Here is a 25,277-nt window from a genome sequence, read left to right on the forward strand (position 1 = left end):
GATGCTTAGCAGGTGCATGTGTGTGTCAGGATCAGTGTGACATGGGAACTTGTGGATTGAAATGGTGGGTGCTTCGTTAAGACTAGGCTATCTGTACGGTCAGGGGCTGTCTGGCAGAATATTGGCTCGGTGTGTGTATGCCTGATAGCCAGGAATGACTAGTTCCATTCATACAAGACTAGTTAAATGCATTGATGTCTTTAATACAAAACCAAATGGAGGGAGAGGATAGGAAATGCTTCAAAACCAAATGGATAGGGAGGGTAGAAGAAACACGAATAACACTGAAATAGAGTATAAAGGCTTGTGTCGTGTTTTTTTTAAACAGTGTGTCTGCTTGTTACTCCGAAGCCACTCCTTTGTGTGTGACATTATGTTCAAGGCTAATGCAACATTCAATCTGATCTGTGCTATTTACTTACAGTGGGGCAAAAAAAGTATTTAGTCAGCCACCAATTGTGCAAGTTCTCCCATTTAAAAAGATGAAAGAGGCCTGTAATTTTTATCATAGGTACACCTCAACTATGAGAGACAGAATGAGAAATAAATCCAGGAAATCACATTGTAGGATTTTTAATGAATTAATTGGTAAATTCCTCTGTAAAATAAGTATTTGGTCAATAACAAAAGTTCATCTCAATACTTTGTTATGTACCCCTTGTTGGCAATGACAGAGGTCAAATGTTTTCTGTAAGTCTTCACAAGGTTTCCACACACTGTTGCTGGTATTTTGGCCCATTCCTCCATGCAGATCTCCTCTAAAGCAGTGATGTTTTGGGGCTGTCGCTGGGCAACACGGACTTTCAACTCCCTCCAAAGATTTTCTATGGGGTTGAGATCTGGAGACTGGCTAGGCCACTCCAGGACCTTGAAATGCTTCTTACGAAGCCACTCCTTCGTTGCCCTGGCGGTGTGTTTGGGATCATTGTCATGCTGAAAGACCCAGCCACGCTTCATCTTCAGTGCCCTTGCTGATGGAAGGAGGTTTTCACTCAAAATCTCACGATACATGGCCCCATTCGTTCTTTCCTTTACACGGATCAGTCGTCCTGGTCCCTTTGCAGATAAACAGCCCCAAAGCATGATGTTTCCACCCCCATGCTTCACAGTAGGTATGGTGTTCTTTGGATGCAACTCTGCATTCTTTCTCCTCCAAACACGACGAGTTGAGTTTTTACCAAAAACTTATATTTTGGTTTCATCTGACCATATGACATTCTCCCAATCCTCTTCTGGATCATCCAAATGCCCTCTAGCAAACTTCAGACGGGCCTGGACATGTACTGGCTTAAGCAGGGGGACATGTCTGGAACTGCAGGATTTAAGTCCCTGGCGGCGTAGTGTGTTACTGATGGTAGCCTCTGTTACTTTGGTCCCATCTCTCTGCAGGTCATTCACTAGGTCCCCCCGTGTGGTTCTGGCATTTTTGTTCACCGTTCTTGTGATCATTTTGACCCCACGGGGTGAGATCTTGCGTGGAGCCCCAGATCGAGGGAGATTAGCAGTGGTCTTGTATGTCTTCCATTTTCTAATAATTGCTCCCACAGTTGATTTCTTCACACCAAGCTGCTTACCTATTGCAGATTCAGTTTTCCCAGCCTGGTGCAGGTCTACAATTTTGTCTCTGGTCTCCTTTGACAGCTCTTTGGTCTTGGCCATAGTGGAGTTTGGAGTATGACTGTTTGAGGTTGTGGACAGGTGTCTTTTATACTGATAACGAGTTCAAAAAGGTGCCATTAATACAGGTAACGAGTGGAGGACAGAGGAGCCTCTTAAAGAAGAAGTTACAGGTCTGTGAGAGCCAGAAATCTTGCTTGTTTGTAGGTGACCAAATACTTATTTTACCGAGGAATTTACCAATTAATTCATTAAAAATCCTACAATGTGATTTCCTGGATTTTTTTTCTCATTCTGTCTCTCATAGTTGAAGTGTACCTATGATGACAATTACAGGCATCTCTCATCTTTTTAAATGGGAGAACTTGCACAATTGGTGGCTGACTAAATACTTGTTTGCCCCACTGTAAATTGAACCATATAAAATCATTGTATTCACTCAGAAGATAACCAAATTATCTGTAAAAGAAAAATCTAGCGGTCTAGTGGTTTTCGAAAATATGAGAAGAGTTTCCTCGATTTAGAAATAAACATCATTGTTGGGTCACCATCAGGCATGAAATAACTGGTTGATAGAATTAATACAAGCAGAAAAGGGTATGTTCTCTCAGTTTGCCTGAAGGGCATCCAAGCGCTGCATTTCCCTACGGCCCACTCTCTGTATTCCCTTACTATCTGTTATGTGTTCACAGTATTGTAGGACTCTTGTTACTTTCTATTAATGAACAAAAAACAATGTCTTTGGGTATAATGTGTAAAATGAATCTTCTCTCTTTTAGAAGTCTCGGTGGGTGCAGACGTTGAGATGCAGGTTACTGAACCTTCTGTTAACAACATCCTAACAGAATTCAAACAAGGTTTGTACAGACAGACTAATCTGGATTGTGGAATATCTCTATATTGATTTGTATTAATGCAGCAGTGGTTGTTGTTGTAGTAAATATTTAGTTGGTGAAAATAAACTGTAAGAAAAACAGCTGTTAAAATGCAATGTAAACATGTGTGCAACATGGTTTGTGATATTACAGGGAATGAGACTTTATACTTCTAATAATATATCATTATTCAAATTTTAATTGAAAAACCTACACAAATGAGAATGGTGTGTTTGATGGGATCTGTTAAATCTGTCAAACCAAGATCTTTCTTAAGTCTTTAGAATATGATGGCATGGACGTCTCTAAAAGATAACAATGACAATATTTTATTAAAAATAGTATAACACATTTCACCTTGTAACAAATGTCTCCTATTTGAAAATCGCAGTTAGCCATATTGCAATTTCACTATAATTCCAATAATTGTTCATTCATATTTAAACATTGTTAAAGGTAGAATTAAACAAAGAACTCAACACTGCTAAAGTCACACGTCATTAATGACTAACACTTTCGTAATGCAGGTCATTTGTTACCATTAGAATAACTAATATCTTCTATCCAAGTATTCTGACCACTGTGTATTTCCTCCCACAGAGACAAAACCAGCAGCGAGGGCCCCGCTTACATCCTCAGAGAGTCCTGCGTCTTCAGAGACTCCCAGCCAGGAGTCATGTCCAGCCCAGCTCTCTCTGGAGGCACTACAGACACAGGACACCACGTTACAAATCAAACCAGCAAAGACAGAGGCCTGCCCCGAGCAGGGCATGGCCAACCCCAGCACAAAGGATTTTAAGGCCATCATCTCAACCACCAAAGAACCAAGTACTGCATCAGTACCTTTCACGGACCAACCAACGGTAGTCTCGCTACCCCAGCCTTTGAGTATGGATGTAGTCAGGGCTTCATTCCTGGAAACTGCTCCAGAGGAACTTAACAAGGAGAGGATGGAGGGTGTTTTTCACATGAACCCAGCAGAGACTGTTAAGGCCTCAGCCTCTAGCACACCAGAGGAGATGTACACTACCCTCGAGAGCCATCTGTCCTTTCCCAGCCTGCCTTCAGAGGACAAACCACTCAAGACATCTGTGGAAAGGTTGGCGGAAATGGTTTCCTCTCCTTGCCACTCGTCCCCTCTGGCTCGAGGGACATCTCCCAGAGAACTACCCCACACCCAGATCTTACCTTCACTGGGGGACCACAGCTGTGTAATACCCACCACCACCCTTATACCACTCACCCCCAAGATTGGAATGGGAAAACCAGCCATCACAAAGAGGAAGTTTTCCCCCGGGAGGCCGCGAGTAAAACAGGTAGGAACTTTGATATCATGTCACAAAAGACCAGTGTTTGATGTGTAGGGTTATAAATGGTGCTTATACCCAAATTACTTGTGTGGACGTGTCCTGCATGCTGTTCTTTATGGTGGTGGATATGGTCTTTGGTCTGGGTTTGAAGCAGTTTATACGGTTGTAACAAAAAGATATCTGTGAAGTTTTACCTTGCAGCACATTATGCGAGCATAACAGGAGGAGTCAACCTCAGTGTTCATGCTAAGCTTAGTGGAATTTAGCATTATTTCTAGGGATTATGTTTGCTAAAACAGCTTCCCTAAGACTCCTCACCATATTCCATCTCTGTGGCTTTTTCTTAAAGGTCTCCTATTATGCTATATTTGAACAATATATTGTAAGGCAATATCTATACAAAACGTGTCTGTGAAGTGTTTTGTTCAGAATAACAAACAGATCACCCATTGTAGCATGCCTCACCCCCCTCTATCTCAGCCCTGATCCTGAAGTGCTGATTCTGAGACTGTTGCTTTAAATTTGAGCGTAGCTGAAGCTGGCCACGCCCATTTGCAGCATCATGCAGCTCTCTGTCTGAAGAGAGAAGTTTCTAACAGAGAAACTCAGCTAAACGCTGCCGTGATTAAACCCCATATTATGTTCAAAACCACTTCAAGCATTATTTCTGAAACACTTCTTAATGTTTACCACTAGAACAGTGACATTATATTATATATACAACAACTGTAAGTCCCTCCTGCAGAGGTGCTGCTGAACACACAGACTGAGCTGCTGCGGAGCGGATTCAGCTCGCGGCTGTATGTTGCGGATGATAGGTTGGGACATGTCACGTGGGCGGGACGTTGCCAGGAGTAAATGTAAAGCCAGCCCACATTTCGGTTATGACGTCATGACCGAAGCAAATCTGGGTCAGCTCGTTTGTAACCCCATTTTTAGAGATGAGGGTAAGGATGAATAGAGAGAGGGTTGTATTTTGTGATACTTTGTGAGTCTATTGGCACGCCGAGGACACATATTTCTGTTTAAAAGACATCAATAAGTGCATTTTGCATAATAGGGGACCTTTAAGTCACCCATGTTCATCTCATGTCCACGTTACAAACTGTCACATGAAATCACAAGTTTCAGTGATCACTTCCATTCTGATGTCTCCATATTGCACCATCAATTGCACAGTGACTGTCAAAAAATGTTTAATCCCCCGTCGTTAAAACAAATGGATCATAATCGAGACGCTGAATGCGGACTCTCTCAGACGCGTTATAATGGGACTAGAATCACCCCCCTGGCTATAATATATTATGAATGATGCTGGTTAAGATAGATTAATTTAGTTTGCAAAATGTGTTTTTCCCCCTAGATATATCCCATCTCTTAAATAAACATATGGCTGAAACTAATTTATTACATAAGGCCTGGGGAAATCTGAATGTTGCTTCTCTTTTAGTCCAGTGTGCTTTTGTCTGATGTGCTGCTGTGCTAACGCAGTCCCTCTTGTTTTGTCAACACGCCAAACATACACGGTTGTCATGGAGAGAGGATGCCTAGCCTACTCCCGCTGTATGATGCCATGATACCCTGGCAAATTATGCTGTGTGAAATGCAACTAACACAATCGTGCGCTCCTCATTCGCCGTGACAAAGACTCTTAGAAACATGCCTCTTAAATGCATTTGCATGAAAAGCTCTATGGATTGGCTTTAATAGGATTGTAATCTAATAATGCCTCCTGTTTATACTTTGGCACATCAGATGCTTTCTAATACTAAAGCCCTGCATATGGATGTCTCTTGATTAATTCCCAATTGGCTACATTAAAAACTCACTACATCTCTCTAACATCTTCCTTTGTATGTTTTTGTTTCTTCGCTGGCTTTGTTTTTAAGTTGCTGCATTTTGTCGCCCTCCTCCCTTCCTCTCTCTCACTCTCTCACCCGCCCCCCCCCCCCCCCCCCCCCCCCTTACCTTAGGGTGCATGGAGCCCCCATAGCAGTGTGAGCTCTCCCTTGTCCTGGTCACCAGACCAGCCAGAGGGGTGGGACGTCCCAAAGACCAGGCAGTCCTCTGGCAGCCCCAGCTGGAGCATCAGAGTGGTAAATACTGGCTCAGCAGAGATTGCAGGGCAGCAGCTGCCCTCTGTCAGCCCTCTGTTTACCCGAGTGACACACACACTCCCAGAGTGTTCCTGAATGTCACTGTGATGTATATCCTAGCCTACACCAACAATTACCACCACCTCGCAGTGACAGGAGGAGATTCATAGACCAATAACTAGGCTAATGACTTCATGAAGGGAAACCCACACACATCGCTCTTTTGAAAATCGGTTTTGCTGTTGAATTGAAACTTCAAAAGTGTGGTGTAATCAGACGCTGCTCAGTCTTAATATGACGTATCATTTTAAAGAGTAAAGCAATGTGTAACCGGATCCTCTCTATCAGCCATTCTCTGCTTTTCCATCTTTTTTGAATTAGGATCTGTTCATATGTTTATACATGCTTTTTCTCTTCTCTGATTTTTTTTTTGTTTTGTAAAAGGTTTGTGTTCGTTGGTTGTCATGGTTGCATCATTACTCTGAGTAATTTGTGTTCTGCGGCAGGGGGTGTGTGTGTGTGTGTGTGTGTGTGTGTGTGTGTGTGTGTGTGTGTGTGTGTGTGTGTGTGTGTGTGTGTGTGTGTGTGTGTGTGTGTGTGTGTGTGTGTGTGTGTGTGTGTGTGTGTGTGTGTGTGTGTGTGTGTGTGTGTGTGTGTGTGTGTGTGTGTGTGTGTGTGTGTGTGTGTGTGTGTGTGTGTGTGTGTGTGTGTGTGTGTGTGTGTGTGTGTGTGTGTGTGTGTGTGTGTGTGTGTGTGTGTGTGTGTGTGTGTGTGTGATGGAGGGGCCTGCGTTGGTCAGTGCGGAGTAACTGAAGGGCTTTTGGGGGCAGGTGGAAGATTCAGTGAGACTTAAGTTTGACAGGCATGATTAGCGTGAGGCCTCTGGTTGGAAATGGACAGTGGATCTGGTATTGTTAGAACAACACTTCAGAAGCCTGTTCCCAACTCTCTCACTTGCTGGCTGTAGAAATTCAAGTGAAGCTGTCTTTTGAGATGCAAATATAACTGATGTAAAAAAATAAATGAAAAGCTATTTTTTCAAGGCCATAGAGGTGCCAACTGTAATACTTATAATATAAAATATTCAAAATCACTTATCCTTCACATTTTACTTGCAGCAGCGTCTTACACTCATGCGACCAACACCACAAACATACTTAACCTTTTTAGAACTGGAGCAGTACTCCTCTTCCTGTTGAATAGTAAAGAATTTATACAAACCTTTTCAGATTTTTAAATTTCTTTTTTCCACTGAATCAACTATAAATCAGCCTGTTAGAGAGAAACACATTTCTGCCTCTGCTCACTTCAGTTTGTACAATGGGGAGTGGCCATAGTTCCTATGCTATGTTCTCCTTAGGTGCCGTCATGCACATTTTCTGAATTTTGTCTTTCCTCCACAGGGTCGCGGCTCAGGCTTTCCTGGGAGGAGGAGACCCAGAGGGGCTGGTCTGTCAGGTAGAGCTGGACGTGGACGGGCCAGAGGCAAGAATGGAGTGAGTCCCGGAATGAACCCTGGGGTATGTGCGCTGTCAGCTGTGCGACGCCTCAACATGTTTGCCAAATATAACATTAAATGCAAAAAAAAAGCATTTATTTATTTATTTTCCCTCCTGCTGAAAACACGGATGATGTATTGTAAGCAGAAACCCTTTCGTAATTTAGTTTATGGTAAAGTCACATCGCCTGAGTGCAATTTCTGTTTGCACCTTTTATATGGTCGAAGCAGGGCTGGCCTCAACTAAAGATTTTTCTAGTCGACCAAATGTCGTCAATTCAGGCGATTAGTCGACTTATCGTCACCGGTTTATGATGTATAATGATTTTTGATATTATTTAATGTTTTGTTTTTTTTCACAAAATCGTTTCAGTGCCAGGGAAGAAAATAACGTTATCAGTAACATCACGTACATTGTGCTTCATATAAAATAAAACTGTAATCATGAGCCTTTGAGATATAAATAACATTTAACATGCGGGAAGCTGCATCAGCGGTATAAACAGCAGAAATGCCAGTAAGGAAAGCGAAAAAATAAACATTATTGTTTATGTTTTAAATGTTAATAAGGTTAACAAACTGATAAATAATACACAGCAAACGGGAACACTTACAAAAATGCGCGTCGACAAAAATACCTGCGCCGTACGCCCCGATCAGGAAATTAAATAATATTTTTATATGGAGGAAACTTTTTGCCTGTGGAGTTAGCATGTCACCTTGTGTGGCTCGTCCTATACCGGCTAAAAAGGATCCAATATTTTAGATTTCCTGGCCAACAAAAATACATTAATGACCCGGCATAGCTCTGAATGAAGTGTGAGGGGTCTTCCGGCTGACGCGTCAAAGCAGCAGCCAGAGGTGGCTGTTTTTTTTCTTCGACTAAAGATATTTAGTGCGACTACTTGATGGCCGCCCTAAAGCTGATATAGGATTATTTCTGTTAAGTATGTGAAAATAGGTCGTATAAGCTCCTGTATCTGTGGATTTTATAATCAAAAACAACTATACTGCGTATGTCATCACGGTTATTTTTGTTTATAATGTGTATTTTACTCCCTGATTTTCAGATCACCACAATAGAAACACCCTACCCAGTCAAGGATGAGGAGGAGAACGCCATGCATAACACAGTGGTCATATTTTCCAGCAATGACAGTTTCACGCTCAAACAGGTTTTCTATTTATTTAATACTTACATGTGTCGCTGCTATATTTCATTTTGAATCCGCATGAGGGAATTCCTTCATTCACTTAGACAGTCTAAAATTAAATCTGTGCTTAAAGACCTCTCCCACTGGAGATCATTAATTCTTGTGACAATACTGCCAACTGCCTTCAGGTAATAGAGCCGATTATGTAACACAGGATCATATTTAAATGTTACTGCTTCTTACTTTCTACCTTCCTGTACAAGTTTATTCTGTGAACGATAAATGACTGATGGCTACTGTCCAATATTCATGAAAATATTAGAGACGGCTGTTGCTATGAAGTAGGCAGTGTGGCATTCAGAGGTCATAATCCTGTATTGTAGAAAATAACTATTCTTTAATACAACTATAAAATTGTGAGAATTGGATTTTCTAAACTGATGATTTCTTATTTCCTTCCAGGACATGTGTGTGGTGTGTGGGAGTTTTGGCCTTGGTGCAGAGGGCCGTCTTTTGGCCTGCGCTCAGTGTGGCCAGTGTTATCATCCATTCTGTGTTGGCATAAAGGTACAGTTAACATTGAGTTTTTACATCACACACACACTATACCTAAGAACATAGCACTGAAATTCCATCCTATCACACACCTCTACATACAAAGCCTTGTTTCTATTTTTCACAGATCAACAAGGTGGTGCTGAGTAAAGGCTGGCGCTGTCTGGAGTGTACTGTATGTGAAGCCTGTGGTCAGGCCACAGATCCTGGCCGCTTGCTGCTGTGTGATGACTGCGACATCAGCTATCACACTTACTGCCTGGACCCTCCGCTGCAGAACGTGCCCAAGGACAGCTGGAAGTGCAAATGGTGAGTGTTTTGTGATCCTCACGGCAGATTTAGTGTCAAACGAGCGTCATCGAACATGATTCAAATTAGAATGATTTTGTGTTAAGAATGAAAGAATAGTACATTTTGGCAATCTGTTGATTGTTATATTAAGGAGTTAAGGCAATATGTATCTTATTAATACCCTTTTATGGATCTCAGTTTGAAAATAAACAAACACTTTTTCAACAATAAAAAGGCATGTAAAGCAAATATCTTGATTACTTTTATGTAAAGGGAAAAACTGAATTCAGAGTTCCTTTTAACATTAGAAATGAACAAGATAACTTCATATTTAAAGCATGTGGACAGTGAAGTAGGAAGGCAAGGTTTTTGCACCACAGTTAATCAGTGTTCACCACTTTGAAGTAACCTGTCTAAAATGACCTCTGTCCTCCTGTCCTCCCTGTTTCCTGCAGGTGTGTGTCCTGTACCCAGTGTGGTGCCACTACCCCGGGCCTAAGGTGTGAGTGGCAGAATAATTACACTCAGTGTGCCCCCTGTGCCAGCCTTGCAACATGCCCCATCTGCCTGCTGGACTACAGTGAAGGCACTGTAATTGTGCAATGTCGCCAATGTGACAGGTGTGCAGAGTTTCTACCAAAGCTGTCGGCTCAGGAAAATTGATCTCTACTAATTTTCTTTAGATAATTGGTTCTTATTAAACCTCTCCTCCCTCTGCAGATGGTTCCATGCATCTTGTCAGGGTCTCCATTCAGACAATGATATAGAAAAAGCTGCAGACAGTAGCTTCGACTGCACGATGTGCCGGTCTTTCAAAAACACTAAAGGTTGGAGCACAGTGATTTCTCTAAATGTGTGTCTAGATGTGTGTGTCCTTCTGCAAGATGGTGAATAGTCAACTATTGACATTTGATCCTCCCTTTCGTGCTGATTTTTAATGCCTTTTGTGTCCTGTGCTGCTGCAGTTGTGACCAAGGCCAGAGACACCATTGAGCCTGTACTTATGACGCAGATCGTCTCAAAGGCTAAAGAAATAGGTAAGTCCGGAGCTACAAAATCAATAGATCATAAGTGGCAACATACAGAAAATGTTGTTCTCTAAATGATGATGATTTGACAGTAAATGCTCATTCTAGCTATGTTTTTGTTTTCTCAGATCTGTCGAGGACCTACACCCAGGATGGTGTTTGTTTGACAGAGTCGGGGCTTTGCCAGCTCCAGAGCTTGTCTGCTACAGCGTCACGGCGCAGGAAACCCAAGCCGAAGCTGAAGCTGAAGATTATTAACCAGAACAGTGTGGCGGTGCTTCAAGCTCCTGTGGATCCCCTCTCAGAGCTCTCTCGTGATGAAGACATAGAGGACAACAGAGGTACTTGTCTCCTCGCACAAGCTTCTTCTTTCAGAGGGCCTGTGAGAGGCCTTCATTTCGGAAGTGTCGTGGAAAATCCGTATTAGCTTTTTTTCTATTAGTTTGACTTTTAAACACATACATTTGAAATGTTTAAAATATAGCATAACTGGCGTGTAAAGAAATCGTACTGAAAATCAAGGTCCATAAGGGTCCTACTGGTGATTTTAATTTCAATCAGGCTAATGTCCTGCCACTGTGTGCAGTTCAGATTGAATTGACCCTGGTGGCTGTGTAGAGGAGCCTGGCCAGGGTGTTTTCTGCCGCAGGGCTGTCACTCATCATCAATGCTCTCTCCCTCATGTAGAGGCGGAGCTCCTAGATTGTGAGGCAAAGTCTGACTCTAGCCTGGAGAGAGAGCCAGCAGAAGAGGACTCCAAGGGGGCCGACGGCGGCAAGAAGAGGAAGAGGAAACCGTACCGGCCGGGTAGGGCACCTGATTGAAGGAGACAGCTCCTCTGAAGCGTAAAATGGTGCAGTACATGCCCGGCGTTGTAGATGTAGCAAAGCAATGCCATCTCAGGGCCTCTGATGTACATGGTGCTCTATGATGTTTTTCTGAGCCTTCATGCTTAATGCACTGGACAATTAATAGAGCCATTCAATCAAACGGAATACAATGCAAATCATATCATCTACATTACGTATTTTTTTCTGAGTATATGTTTTGATTAGTGATGATTGATGATCATAATAATAATATTTGACTTCTCCTTTCAAGGCATTGGTGGGTTCATGGTCCGCCAGAGGAGCCGTCCAGGTCAAGGTCCAGGCAAAGCCAAACGATCTCTCAGCAGAAAGGATTCCAATGGCTCAGAGAATACCTTTGGAAAAGATGAGGGTCCGTACACGCATAATATGTACTTGCATCTTTTATTAAAATGTATACAATGTTTTTATGTAATGGGATTTTATCTTTAGCAGGATGGTCAGAGGCTCTGCCTGATACTCCTGTGGATGAGACGCCCCCTGGACCAGAAGTCCCAGAAAAAATAAAGAAGCGCTACCGGAAAAAGAAAACAAAACTGGAGGAAGCTTTTCCCGCCTACCTGCAGGTCCGTCACCTGTGACCGCTAAATCTTGCTGTTTGACATGAACAGTAAACTAATATTGTGTATAAATAGAGTGGGCATATAATATTACATTTATATACTAGTGTAAGGCCCCTGGGGTATTAAAGCTCTGTGTGAAAATGTGAAATTTTATTTTCAAACAAATATCTACAAAAAGGTAGCTCTGATAAAAATGTAATTTTTATTTTAAAAAAAAAGAAAAACTTTTGTGACAAGTAGAACAAAATTCAGTTTGTTAAAACAGCTAACTTTATCAGTTTATTCAAATGAATTTTCGTTTTATTGTTATGCAAGCCTCCTGTTCATATGCACAGTTTGTCTAGTCTTGTCAAGCCAAATCTTCATAAAATGCCTTTTATCTCACCCTTGGGACGGTTTGAAATCCAAAGAACATTGCCTAGAAACCACTTACAGAACCACGGTGCACAATGCCACTTCTGTGAGCTCTGTTAAAAGAGGAACAGCCTAAAGGAACTCTCTGTAGAGGATACACGTCTGTGATCTGGCCCTTTTTAATGATTCCTGTCTGGGTTGTGAATTGATATACAAAAGCTTAACCGGAGATGACTTCAGGGCTCATTGTCTCTAGCTGATATCTCAGTGTCACCTTTTGTTGGCCAAAACATAGATATGCGATGTGCATTAAGACCCTGGCAGCTGTCAGTGCTGCTCTTTATCTTGCACAGTCAGTCCAACCTAAATGTCCGATACAGTGGAGCACATTTCATTAATTATTGAAATAGCAACACGTTGAGCTTTTAATGTCTTGGTGCAGCAGGGATCTGCAGTTACATGTCTTTGAGGATAGTAGATGACTTGTGAGTATAAGTGGTTTGGGGTTTGGTAGGTACTGACAAAAGTGAGGTCAGCAGCAACATGACTGTTAGATCCACAGCTTCTCTGTTTCACTTTGGTCAGTTCTCATGGGCCTTCAATGTGTGCTTAATAAGTTCTATGTGACATGGTCATGTATTTCTCAAGAAGGATGTCAAGAAAGGTAAGTTAACAGCCCTTGAAGGAAAGTGTCAACACGGGGAATTAACCAGTGCTTTGTTTTGTCATGTTCAGGAGGCGTTCTTCGGAAAGGACTTACTGGACAAAAGCAAGCAGAGCAGGCAACAGGGCGGGGAATCAGGCTTACTGGAAGAAGGGCAGAGCCAAGGGGAGAGGAAGAACCCCACCACCAGCTTCCTGGACCCTTCGTCAGACCCTCTGCTCAGCGCCTCCGCAACATCCCTTCACACCAGACAAGCAGCACGTACGTATAAACGCAGTGCATTAGTCTCCCCGGAAAGAGCGAATGATTCATTTAATATATTGGTATATTATCAAATTTGACCGGCTAACTGAGAACAAGTTTGACTTGAAAAGGAGTCAATGCAGGTATTGGAAAAGTCTGACACAAAAGGGGGTCTTTTTATATGGCATTTCGCATAACAATTCCGTGCGTTTCTCCCCCCTCTCTCTGTAACTGTCATCACCCAGTGAGAGCATCAACGTTTCACACAGAAGTAAATGTGTGTGACAGGTCCACTAAACACATGTTCAAACTGCATTTCTACTATTCATTCAAAACAGTCCTATAGGTCAAAGGTTAATCTCTGGTGTTCACAGGCTCATTTGTTCAACTGCGGCTTTACCTTTACACTAAAGAATTCCACTCCATAATAATAACCCCAAATAAAGTGAAGTCTCTGATTCTGTTGTCTCTGCAAGCTCGCTCTGTCTCGCCTGCCAGCTCACCATTTGTCTTTTGCCCTCTTAACCTTTCTCTTTATTATATGACATGGCTCATGCCCTTTGCTCTGACCTAAAGTACATCTGTTGTGCAATTTTGCCCTATTGTCTTTGCAAACACTCTAAAGCTGTCCAGAGTGAACTATGCATTTGCAATGATGAAAATGTCACGCACTCTCCATGACATGACAACAGCGTGTTTATTAGTTTGCCAAACATGGTCGTTACCTGTTTTATAGTACACTAAGTGCAACTCCTCCTCCAAAAGAAGCACATGCACAGTTGTCACTGTTTTAACATCAGTGGAGAGGATTCGATGTTATACATGCCACCTGTACTCATTCCAGCGTTTCCCCAGTGTTGTTGCTGCAGCACACCAACAGGGCCAAATGGAGCGTCACCACAGCCCTCAATGTGTTAGTCAACACACCATTCGAAACCTATTACTATCACTAAGGTTTTCAGAGTATTGATGAATTCCCTGTCGCTGCCAGTAGATAAATTGCAGTAGAAGTAAACTGAAATTTGAAGTTTGAATTGCATCTTATTGTAAGGTATTGCATCACATAGTCTGGTTCATATCAAATCACTCTCGGGCAGTCCAGGGATAGGGTTTTATATCTGCTTAAACTTAAGCTCGGTTTGAAGTTGCTGAAATACTTGAAAGAAGTCTAACCTATTTCAAAAACATTACACACCTGTTACAACTTATAACATTAATGAGCAAAGACTGATTTTCAAAAAGTTAGTTTAGAAGTTAAGTTTGAGTGTATTTGACAATGTGTGAGAATTACATGTTTGTCAATTCTTGGTCTTGAATATTAAGTATTAAAGCAGTTTGTAGTTTGAAGCACCTTGAGTTTGAGAGACACCCACTTGAATCCAGTAGTGTGGTTTTAAAAAAACAAAAAGGATAGTTATCATGAGTGTTACTACAACATATAAGGACTGATTTTGCAGTTGAAGAAATAGTGTGCTGCACTTTGAAAGAGTGAGAAATATGAAGTAAACCATCTGTTCTAACAGTTTTAGGAAACAAATCACTGTAACCTTGAGAAATGTGACCTTCGGATATTAATAAAAAAAGACTGCGGCATAGAAATCACTGTACCGTGTTTGGGTGAAGAACATTTTGCATCATCTTTATGAATCCATAATGTTTAAGATGGAGAAAAGTTACTCCAACTTAAATATGTTTTAGTAAGTTCTCATCTTTGGCATTATCCCCGTGACATTCAATTTAATCAGTTATAATAATGTTGGAATATAACTTTAGTGTTATTAGGCCATACGATTCAGCCATTGTTTACTTACAGTCTCTTCTCTTATTTGCTCTAGACTTAATTCTACATTTGGCTTTCAAATGGTTCCAAATCACATTCTCATGTTCGTTCAACATCACCATCAATTATGATTTGTGACGATTTGGTTTTCTTTCTTTTTTGTTTGTTTCTTTTTCCCCTTCCATCTACAGAGACGTCTGAGGAACCATTAGTTGATCTTTCTGATGTTCTGAACAGTGATGCAGACATCTTGGGAATGCTCGGAAAGCCAAGCAGTGACTCTGGTGCGTTTTATATCTCACAGACAGTCACAGTGGCAAGAATTTAAAAAATACTTACCGGTAGTCACCTAGCCTTGGGTTCACAAAATCTTTTCTCCCGGTTAAGAAATTTCCTCAGACAATTTAGCTTTCACCACTTGATTTTTTTTAAATGTCACATTCTTTACCAATACTTTGTGTTCACCTTGGTTTTAATTTTGTTTGCATTGTCTGAAGCGTGTTGTGCTTGTTCTGTCGTCACTATTTTTTCACTCATTTTATCTGGTTTTGGGTCCTTGTAGGTCTTGATTTTTGCCCCTTCCAGGTTGACAGCTCACCTCCTCCTTTTGGTAAGGGTGCTATGGCCTATATTAATCCCTTGCTTAAGTGCATTCCTCCTCTATAACAGTGTGTGTCTTTTTTTTGAGTGTGCATGTATATATATATATTTATATAAGCTGCTTCATACTTAGCTTTTTCTACAACATTTCAGATTGTTTTAACACCCATAAACTGCTTACCTAACCCAGTGTACAGTGTTCACTCAAATGCGTGGTGTGTCAGTCTATGTTCGTGAGCCTCCTAAGTACTTTCATAGTGGTGACATTAGTTAAATAAGTTATTATACAAAACATATTATCTGCCTGATCAGCGCTGTCCTCATGATAGAAAGACAACAAACTGAGGAGGACATAATGGCATCAAAGAAACGCAAGAAAAGTTTAAAGAATCCTCCTGAGAATATCCTCACAGTTCCTAAAGACTGTGAAGGTCGTCTGAATGACAAAAAAGCTCTGCAGTACATTCTTCCGTTCTTTGTGAAAACCACTTTTGCTCAGCGTAAATGCCTTAAGGGCTGATAAAATGTTCTTATTCAGATATTGCCAATTAATGGATGCATCCATCTCTGTCAACAAAATGTTTTTTGTTAAAGATGGGATATAAGAAGTATGAAAATATTTTTCGTAGTTGTGGCTAGAAGAGACATTTCAGCCTAATTAAAAATATATATAATCTGTTAGCAGTGTAATTACCAATATTATCTATCTATGGGTTTTATTATGGATTAGAGCAGCGATGTAAAAGGGGAACAAGGTTGCTCAGCTTCCTTTTTAAACAAATCAATAGGTTTTTAATACATCAAATGTAATTGATGGGCCAGAACAACATTTCAAACATTCACCTTTTGTAAGAGAATTAGTTTGATCTAGCTGTCTTTTCACAGTTCCCAAAACACTGCTTTTAAACAACACAGAAACCCCAAGGAGCTGTAATCATATACTGTTCAGTTTTGATTGCATTCCTCCGGCTGTTAAGACAATAAACATGTTCTTACTTCATGTGTGTATTTATGATCACGTTCTGTGTCGGGTACTTTGTTGGTTTCTTTGTGTGTATGTGTGTGTGCGTGTTATGATTTGTTTTTGTATGTCTGTGTGTGTTTCCACAGCTGGTCTGGACATTGGGCCCCTGACAGACAGCTCCCCAGTGTCGCTCCAGTCTCACGGTGGCCGCAGGACTCCTCGAACCCTCCATGAGGAACACCTGGACGGAATTCTCAGCCCGGAGCTGGACAAGATGGTCACTGATGGTCAGTGCAGGAGACCTGACATACAGACACTTTTATTTAAAAACTTCTTGCTGGATGTTTAATGATTATTTTTCTCGTAATACTTTCATTTCAGAATCAATCCTCAGCAAACTTTACAAAATTCCAGGTTTGTATTTTCACCTTTTTTGCGAAAACCGTCTAGAACCATAATTTTCCTACGCTAGATACATTTTGTTGTTATAGCACTTAGGCCATGATTCAGAGTTTAGCAAAACAGTTGTTTACAGGTTAGTGAGCTAAATTCTACAGGTGTCCTTTAGTACAAAAAAGAGAACGAGTATCCTTTTAGCTCTGATAATAAAGTTAATGCAGTTAATTTGTTTTACCATCTTTACTTTCACCTTAATGCATATTCTTACACAAGCTTGTACTGTTTCACCCTCTTACAGAGCTCGAGGGCAAAGACGTGGAGGATCTCTTCACAGCAGTTCTTAGCCCCAGCACAAGCCAACCTCCTCCACCACAGTTGCCTCATCCCCAGGGTCCAGGGCCCCTCCCTGCCACACCTGGCACTAGTATGCCTCACCCCAACACAGGTACAAACACCTTGTTGTTGTCAGAGGAAGCCTTTGACATTTTGGTTTTGTTTTAGAATCTATGCATCTTATTCACCTCTTCAATTTGTCTAGGGAATCCCATGTTTCCGAGGATGCCAATGATCAATGGTATGATGGGACCTAACCAACGCTTTCCTACAAATCCAGGAGCAGGACCCTGCGTCCCAGAAAATTTCTCCCCCCTTAACCGTATGCCTTTCAATGACAATCCAAGGTAATGTACTGCCTCCCTCCTTAAAACTATCCAATATTCCATATATTCAAATATATTTGATTATTTTCTTTAAAACCAGAATGTTGAGCTATCCTATATTTTTTTTAATACAGGGATAGAAAGTTTAATCAGATGCCTAGAGAGGCAGTTGGTCCATGGTCCTCCCCTGCCCATGGCTCCGGCCCTTCAACCCCTGGACCTCTACCTGAAGGGGAGACTGAAGCCATGTCAAATGCCCAAAGGAGTACACTCAAGTGGGAGAAGGAGGAGACACTTGGAGAGCTCGCCACTGTAGCACCCGTCCTATATACCAATGTTAATTTCCCCAACCTAAAGGAAGAATACCCAGGTTTGCACATTTTTCCCCCTTTGTCCATGTTATTTATTCTCATCATTGTTAACCTCAGTCAAACGGTTCTGAAAGTTATTCTTTATGCTCTGTGCGACTGTTGGCATGACAACTCTTCCTCTTGTTCCTTCAACAGACTGGTCTACAAGAGTAAAGCAAATTGCTAAACTGTGGAGGAAAGCTAGTTCACAAGACAGGGCCCCATATGTGGTAAGAACAATCACACTTGCAGATTTTCTTCACCTGTCTTATAGAATAAACACTTTGTACCATGGCAGACATCAAACTGCCGCTCTGTCTTGAACTGAGGAGTTAGAATGCAGAAGGCAGGCCCTTATCACATCTGGCTTCTTGCCTCTTGCCAATGCATTTTGAAATCCGGCCATTCACAGATTAACTAATTAACATAGGAAGGCCTGCTCTGTGTTAGAACTCACTATGGTCTCAGTAATTAAGTTCCCTTGAGGTAATTTTATCTGCAAGAGGCGAATTTCAATGACCTTGCCTTGAAAAAACATGTATGTGAGTACTTTGTCACTGGTTACATGATGGTAGTTTTTTTTATGGCTATTTCTTTCAATCTCCCACCCCAACTTTTAACATTCCTGATACACAGTAACAGGATGACCTCTATCCCAAGCTCCTTATAAATTACAAAGGGGTCAAGTAACAATCGGTGTGGGTAAAATGGCAATCCAGTGGCAGGAATGGAGACTCCTTTCTCACATTCATCATCAAGTAACAAGTCTTAGCCAATGAGGAGGGAACCTCCATTTCTGTTTCTGGATTAGAAACAAGATGGATATGGTCAAAAAGAGAGAGTAGTGTTCACAAACAACTAGCAATTTGGATTTCATGCACCCTTTTTCAGGTTGCATCTATTCAGGATTCTGGTTCAGATGCTGGTTGGTCCTTACCCCGTACAAGGATGTAACATTGGTCATAGCTTTAATCCATCAATTTGAGGATGAAGTTTGCGGTCAGGTAGTTGGACTCATAAGAGGGGAGCTTGATATCATCTTTTGACAGGAACCTGCCTGCCATTACTAAGTCCCTATCTTCCAAAGTGAGATATTGAGACAAATGCTATGAAAGAGGATTTAATGTTTCCTACACAATATTTATGGTTGTACGAGTGACATTTTACAATACCACACTTGTTTAGATAATAAGGATCGAAGAGGTCATCTTTGTGCATTACTTCTGCATTCTTGTGTTTATGAAGTATTGATGTCTTTTTGTTTTGCGATTGTGATTGATTTGCTGTTTAGCAAAAGGCAAGAGATAACCGAGCAGCCCTGCGCATCAACAAAGTCCAGATGTCGAATGAGACGGTGAAGAGGCACCATCCCCAGCAACAGCCCCCTGAGGTGTTTGATCCCAACATACCACTAGACACAGAACTGCTGTTTAAAGACCCTTTGAAACCAAAAGAGTCAGAGCATGAACAAGAGTGGAAGTTTAGACAGGTAAGAGTGTATGCAATGAAGTCAGGGAATGCAGCGGCAGGTTAATTAAGACAGCTAAGAAGTGGTGGTTTAGTAAAGCTCCATAAACAACTGCACTATCCTCCACATTAACCCTGGTGACATTGGTGGTTAGTAGGTCCAGTTCATTTTTGGCATGAGACTGATATTTGCTGCATCCTTTTCTGATGTCTAATCCCCCTTTTCATTGTGCCTTTCCAACAGCAAATGAGGCAGAAGAGCAAACAGCAAGCCAAAATTGAAGCCACTCAGAAATTGGAACAAGTAAAGAATGAGCAACTCCAGCAACAACAGCAGCAGCAGTTAGATGGAGAAGGCAGCAACAGTGGAAACCAGAGCCCAGCCTCCCAGCCCAGCAATGGCAGCATGTCCCCCATGCAGCCCCTCAATTCTAAAGATGGCTTTGCCAGGCCACAGCTACCAGGGACGCCCACTTCTGGTGCCCCAGAGGATGTGTTCCTACGGCCTCCTCCTCCACCTCCCTCTGGCTCTTCCTCCCAACCTCAGTCCCCTCAGGTATTCTCCCCAGGTTCCTCTGGCTCCAGACCTTCTTCTCCATGGGACCCATATGCCAAGATGGTTGGAACCCCAAGGCCGCCAACTCTTGGGCCAAATGCATGTCGCAGAATGTCTGTTGAATCTGGTAAATCTCCCACGTCCTTGATGGAGCAGCAGGACAGAGGGAGGCCCTCTCCTGCTCATGAATCTTTCGGCTCTCCAACATCCATGAGCAGTGACCCGTATGCCAAACCTCCTGACACTCCAAGGCCAACAAGTGAAATGGACCCTTTCCTAAAGCCCATGGGTCCCCCCAGAGCCAGTCAGGCTGCTCAGGGAAGGCCCCCAATGGGTTCTCCAGGCAGAGACCCATACTCAAGACCCATGATAAGGACTGAGGCCTATCAACGCATGGCCCAGAACAGGATGATCTTGTCCGACCCTTACTCAAGGCCTTTACTAACGCCAATCCCTGGAAGTAATGAGTCTGGCTCGGTCCCTTTGTTCAAAACACCCATGCCCCCTCCTCAGGCTCAGGATCCGTTCAACAGACCAGGTCAAAATCCTAATGACAGGTTCTCGCAGAATCTGCAGAATGACCCCTATGCTCAGCCTCCGCACACCCCGAGACCATCTGGGAGCGACAACTTCACCAGTCCTCCTAGAATGGGCCAGCATCACCCTCAGGGCCATCCATTCGCTCAACCAGGACCAATGACCCAGATGTCTAGAAATCCTTATGCCCATGCACCTTCCACTCCAAGGCCCGACCACTTCACATACGACCCCTTTGCCCAGCCCTCCGGTCCCAACAAGTCAGGCGGTGACCCTTTCTCTCAGTCAACAGGAAACCAACGATCCAATGAACTCGGTGGTCAACCTCGGCCATTTTTTGAGCCCTACGCCCGACCTCCCGGCACCCCGCGTCCACATGACAACTATGGTCAACCTTCAAACAACCTATCCTCAGACCCTTACTCACAGGCTCCTTCCACTCCTCGTCCCAGTGGGATGAACCAGTTCGCACATCAGTCGCACCCTGGACAAAGGATGTCACCTTCCCACTCGATGGACCCTTACGCTCAGCCACCAGGTACTCCACGGCCCTCTATGGGAGAGAGGTTTTCTAACCAGAGGGGGCCAATGGAGCCATTTACAAATACACCTGCAACATCAAGGCAGGGAAGTAACGACATGTTTTCCCAGCCTGGGGTCCCAAGACAAATGCTCAATGACCCGTATGCCCAGCCTCCAGGGACCCCACGGCCTGGTCCTGATATGCTCAGCAGACAAGGGCCAAGGCAAGGACTAATGGGAAGCCAGGATATGTTCTCCCCACCTCAAGGCAGACTTCATGAGTCTTTCCATCATCCAGGCTCACAAACACCGAAACATCCTGGTGTTTCAGAAGATGGCTTCATGCAGTCACCCTCCAGAAGACCAAGTCAGACACCGGGCCATGATCCGTATGAGCAAGCACCCATGACCCCTCGTCCACAGTCAATGGAGAAAATGGAAATCAAAGATCAGTCATGTTTGGGAAACAACGGAACTGCCTCTCAAGATCTAGGCCAACTCTCCAAAAACCTACAGATGCATGGTGCTCCCACTGATGCTCAGGGTGTGGCTCTCGCTGAAAGTGAGGAGAGACTCCGACAGGTACATTAATACTGGGTTTTATGTGGTTTTTTCACTGTGGCTGACTTGGTTTCAATTTACAAGCTACACAAAACAAACTTGAAAAATATTAACCACAAAGTGTTGAAGGTAAAATGTAATTTTATCTAATGGGAATAATGGCTTACTTTTAAAAATACTGGCATGGACCAAAAACGTCACTATTCTGTCATAGGCGGACAGCAGCTTATTAATAACTAAATAACCACAAACAACAAACTAAAGTGATAATTAAAATTACATGTTTAAGTTTAAAATCTTACAACCAGTGCATATAATAACTCAAAACCGCCTTCCATGACTGCACAGAAAAACATTCAAACAAACAAATGAACCGAACAAAACAGAATAAAGAATTAAAAACCTGAACCTGCTTTGAGCTGGCAGGTAGGGAATTCCAGAGGTTTGTGCATTGCTACATTTGCTGTGAAATTAAAGTAGGCCAGTTCTTCAACGCCATGCACAGTGTTATTGTAAGCTGAATATTGCTCATTTAAATTGTGTTTGAAAAGGCTTTAATGTTTCTACTACTTGTGTCTTGCAGCGACAAAGAATTAGAGAGCTAATCCTCAAGCAGCAGCAACAGAGAATTGCTATTCGGCAGGAGAGGGGCCCTCAGGATCCTGTTGGCAACATGACCCCAGGAACACCACGTCCCTGGCCCCAGGAGGGCCCTGGGCAACAGGGGGAAATGTTCAACCGACCTCCTCCTCCTTATCCTGGACAGGGACCCATGAGAGGGCCAATGCGGTTTCCTGGACCTTTTCCAGGCGATCAGCGTGTCCCTTTCCCTAATGAGGGACAACTCCCCAGGGGCCCACATCCTGGAGATCCTAATCTGAGACATCAGGGACCAAGGTTTGTGCAAAATTCAACTTTGTGTTTCAGATATTCTTTAATCAATAACACAACACTGCACACATCTGGGTTTGCTGTTTCTCTCTATTTATGTGTGTTTTTATCCAATTTAGGTTTGCATTTCCACCCGGGGTTGTAGGACCACATGGAGCCCAAGAGTTTTTTCCCAGGGGGCAACACCCAATGCAGGAAATCCCTCCCCAAATGAGACGGTCCATGTCTGCTGAAATGGCAAAGAGCATGGGAGGCAACCCTATGGGGCTGCCCCAGCACTTCCCACCACGTGGTATGCCAGTGCAGCAGCACAACATAATGGGCCAACCGTTCATTGAGCTGCGACACAGAGCTGGAGAAATCAGGTCACGCATGCAATTTCCCCCTGGAGCCATGCAAGGAGGCAACATGGATCCCATGATGCAGGGTCAAAGGCTACCAGGCTTTCCAGGAGGACCTGATTCCAGGTTCCCTATAAACCAGGGTCCCAGAATGGTAGACCCCATGGCCAGCCACTCTGGCCATGCACAGCTGTCTGCAAGCATGGAAAATATTCATCAGCATGCCCAAATGTCAGGAAACCAAGCATTCAGGCAATCTCATTTGATGAGATCCATGAGCCAGCCTGCTTCCAATGAGACCCAGAACATGGCAGCATCTATGATCCTGACTGCACCCCCTGCTGGGCAGACTGAGAATGTCTCAGCGTCAGGCAGTGAAAATGTAGAGGAGAAACTTGATGCAGAAGAATCAGCAGTCAAAGATCTTGAGGATGTGGAAGTAAAAGATCTGGTAGATGCTGACTTGGACAACCTAAATTTGGATCCTGATGATGGCAAAGACCTAGATCTAGAGACAAACGACCTACACCTTGATGACTTCCTAACATCTGGGAAATTTGACATCATTGCATATACAGACCCTGACCTTGATGACATCAAGAAAGACCTGTTTAATGAGGAACTGGATCTCAGTGATCCTATGGACGATCATGCCGACAACACAGACGTCAACAAAAACTCAAGCACAGGAACTGAGGCGTCATCCAGTTCAGCATCTGTTCTGGCAAAATCAGAGGCCTCAGATGAGCAGTCCTCTGCTGAAGTCAAGCTGGAAGCTCTGGGAAGTAAGGACTCTTCTTCTTTGGCACCTGGGCAACAAATTAAAACCGAGGTTAGGGACTGTAAGAAATCCCCTGTGGCAGACCAACAACCCACCGGAAACACCTTAACCTCAAACCAGCAGGGAATGCTCTCTGACTCCACCCCGGTCCTGTCTAGTTTACTCATTAAACAGCAGCCCGAGGAGCAGTCATTAAATCCAATCGGTGAATCCGTCAGTCAAGGAGGTAACCTCATGCCCCAGCAGAACCAAGTCACTGACACTCAGCACAACTCGGGACTAACAGTACCCAACGCCACCACTGCAGAAGACGATTCTATGAATGATTTTGGGCTGGATCAGAGCGGGTTGACCCCGGCCCAGCAGGCAGCGTTGAACCAGGCACTTGGTCAGCAGGGGCAGCTGAACCGTCCTCTTCTGCTAGAGGAGCAGCCGCTCCTACTGCAGGACCTTCTGGACCAGGAGAGGCAGGAGCAACAGCAGCAGAGACAGATGCAAGCCATGATACGACAGCGTTCCAGCGACTCCTTCTTCCCCAACATTGGTAAATAAGTTAGGCCACCTCTTGTTGTCTCTCATGTAGTTTAACATTTTTGATTGCCAGTGTTTAATGAGAGTCAATTATTTGCCATTTGCAGATTTTGATGCCATCACTGACCCCATAATGAAAGCAAAAATGGTCGCCCTGAAAGGCATCAACAAAGTCATGGTTCAGAACAACATGGGAATGACCCCAATGGTCATGAACAGGTAATAAGACCTCTTTGGTACCATGTGAATACTTTTTATTTTGATAATAAAGAATGTAATACTGGTAGTGGCAGTGTAAGTATTAGTTGTGGCTATGAAGTTAGTGTAGTGCCAAGCCGTGCTCTACAACATTGTGCGAATGTTTAAAGAAATGCTACTCTGATTGAATGAATTGAGTAAAGGGTGCATGCTTGTGGTCTTTCTCTGGCACAGATTTCCTCCTGGTCCTGCTGCACCACCTCCTGAAAGCACACCACTTCCTCCACAAGTTCTTGGACAGGTATTAAAATCATTAATCTGCTTGGATGTTATTTAAACTACAAATGTAATATAATAAGAAATATCTAAGTTGCAGCATATGATAACTTATTTGTCAACCTTGCTTTCAGGATGGTAAATTGACACAAGTATCAAGACCGAACCCTCCAAACTTTGGCCCAGGATTTGTCAGTAAGTATGCATTTTAAACTTTATGGTTTGAAGGTCTGTCAGCCCTAGAAATGTTAAGATGTTTGTTTCTCGTGCTGTCACGATTGCTTATAAAGAGCCTAATTTCTTCTTTCAGACAATGCTCAGAGGGCTCAGTACGAGGAGTGGCTCCAGGAGACTCAGCAACTACTTCAAATGCAGCAGAAGTTTCTGGAAGAGAAGATTGGGGCTCACAGGAAGTCTAAGAAAGCCCTGTCTGCCAAGCAGAGAACAGCTAAGAAGGCAGGGAGAGAATTCCCCGAGGAGGACGCCGAGCAGCTCAAACATGTCACAGAGCAGCAGGGTGTAGTGCAGAAACAACTGGAGCAGGTAAGGTCTATCCTAGCCCTGCACAGTTTCTGCCTGTAGCATTGTCCTTTCAATGGTTCTAGAAAGCAAAGTTTAATGTATTAAAAGGACTGGCAAATAAAATCCCTTGGGCAAAATCTGACCCCCCACCTGGGTGATGTGCGTAAGACCATGTTATTGACAGTCTGTGGTGCTGAAAAACAGTATATCTGAAAAACTGAAATT

At 43.1% G+C, this 25,277-nt stretch overlaps 1 protein-coding gene across 12 annotated transcripts in view; it reads left to right on the forward strand.

Annotated features, from left to right (window-relative positions):
• Positions 1-25,277, forward strand: part of kmt2cb (lysine (K)-specific methyltransferase 2Cb) — a 61,017-nt gene that overhangs the window by 23,402 nt on the left and 12,338 nt on the right. For 3 of the 12 annotated variants that reach the window (XM_063885592.1, XM_063885596.1, XM_063885595.1), the window contains exons 13-43: positions 2,397-2,474; positions 3,093-3,808; positions 5,776-5,898; positions 7,302-7,418; positions 8,467-8,571; positions 9,013-9,117; positions 9,233-9,414; positions 9,852-10,016; positions 10,117-10,223; positions 10,362-10,433; positions 10,553-10,765; positions 11,112-11,231; positions 11,526-11,645; positions 11,726-11,859; positions 12,946-13,135; positions 15,089-15,181; positions 15,460-15,507; positions 16,608-16,748; positions 16,843-16,875; positions 17,159-17,305; positions 17,399-17,540; positions 17,654-17,889; positions 18,026-18,099; positions 19,161-19,358; positions 19,581-21,533; positions 22,096-22,409; positions 22,523-24,069; positions 24,164-24,275; positions 24,489-24,555; positions 24,665-24,725; positions 24,841-25,073. In XM_063885592.1, coding sequence (XP_063741662.1) covers positions 2,397-2,474; positions 3,093-3,808; positions 5,776-5,898; positions 7,302-7,418; positions 8,467-8,571; positions 9,013-9,117; positions 9,233-9,414; positions 9,852-10,016; positions 10,117-10,223; positions 10,362-10,433; positions 10,553-10,765; positions 11,112-11,231; positions 11,526-11,645; positions 11,726-11,859; positions 12,946-13,135; positions 15,089-15,181; positions 15,460-15,507; positions 16,608-16,748; positions 16,843-16,875; positions 17,159-17,305; positions 17,399-17,540; positions 17,654-17,889; positions 18,026-18,099; positions 19,161-19,358; positions 19,581-21,533; positions 22,096-22,409; positions 22,523-24,069; positions 24,164-24,275; positions 24,489-24,555; positions 24,665-24,725; positions 24,841-25,073 — 7,946 coding nt within the window. The remainder of the gene's footprint in view (positions 1-2,396; positions 2,475-3,092; positions 3,809-5,775; positions 5,899-7,301; positions 7,419-8,466; positions 8,572-9,012; positions 9,118-9,232; positions 9,415-9,851; positions 10,017-10,116; positions 10,224-10,361; positions 10,434-10,552; positions 10,766-11,111; positions 11,232-11,525; positions 11,646-11,725; positions 11,860-12,945; positions 13,136-15,088; positions 15,182-15,459; positions 15,508-16,607; positions 16,749-16,842; positions 16,876-17,158; positions 17,306-17,398; positions 17,541-17,653; positions 17,890-18,025; positions 18,100-19,160; positions 19,359-19,580; positions 21,534-22,095; positions 22,410-22,522; positions 24,070-24,163; positions 24,276-24,488; positions 24,556-24,664; positions 24,726-24,840; positions 25,074-25,277) is intronic. The other 9 variants (XM_063885593.1, XM_063885603.1, XM_063885600.1 and 6 more) reach the window with 8 other exon arrangements.

Source organism: Eleginops maclovinus, chromosome 6 (genome assembly GCF_036324505.1).
Source record: "Eleginops maclovinus isolate JMC-PN-2008 ecotype Puerto Natales chromosome 6, JC_Emac_rtc_rv5, whole genome shotgun sequence".
In the NCBI taxonomy this organism is placed as follows: Eukaryota; Metazoa; Chordata; class Actinopteri; order Perciformes; family Eleginopidae; genus Eleginops; species Eleginops maclovinus.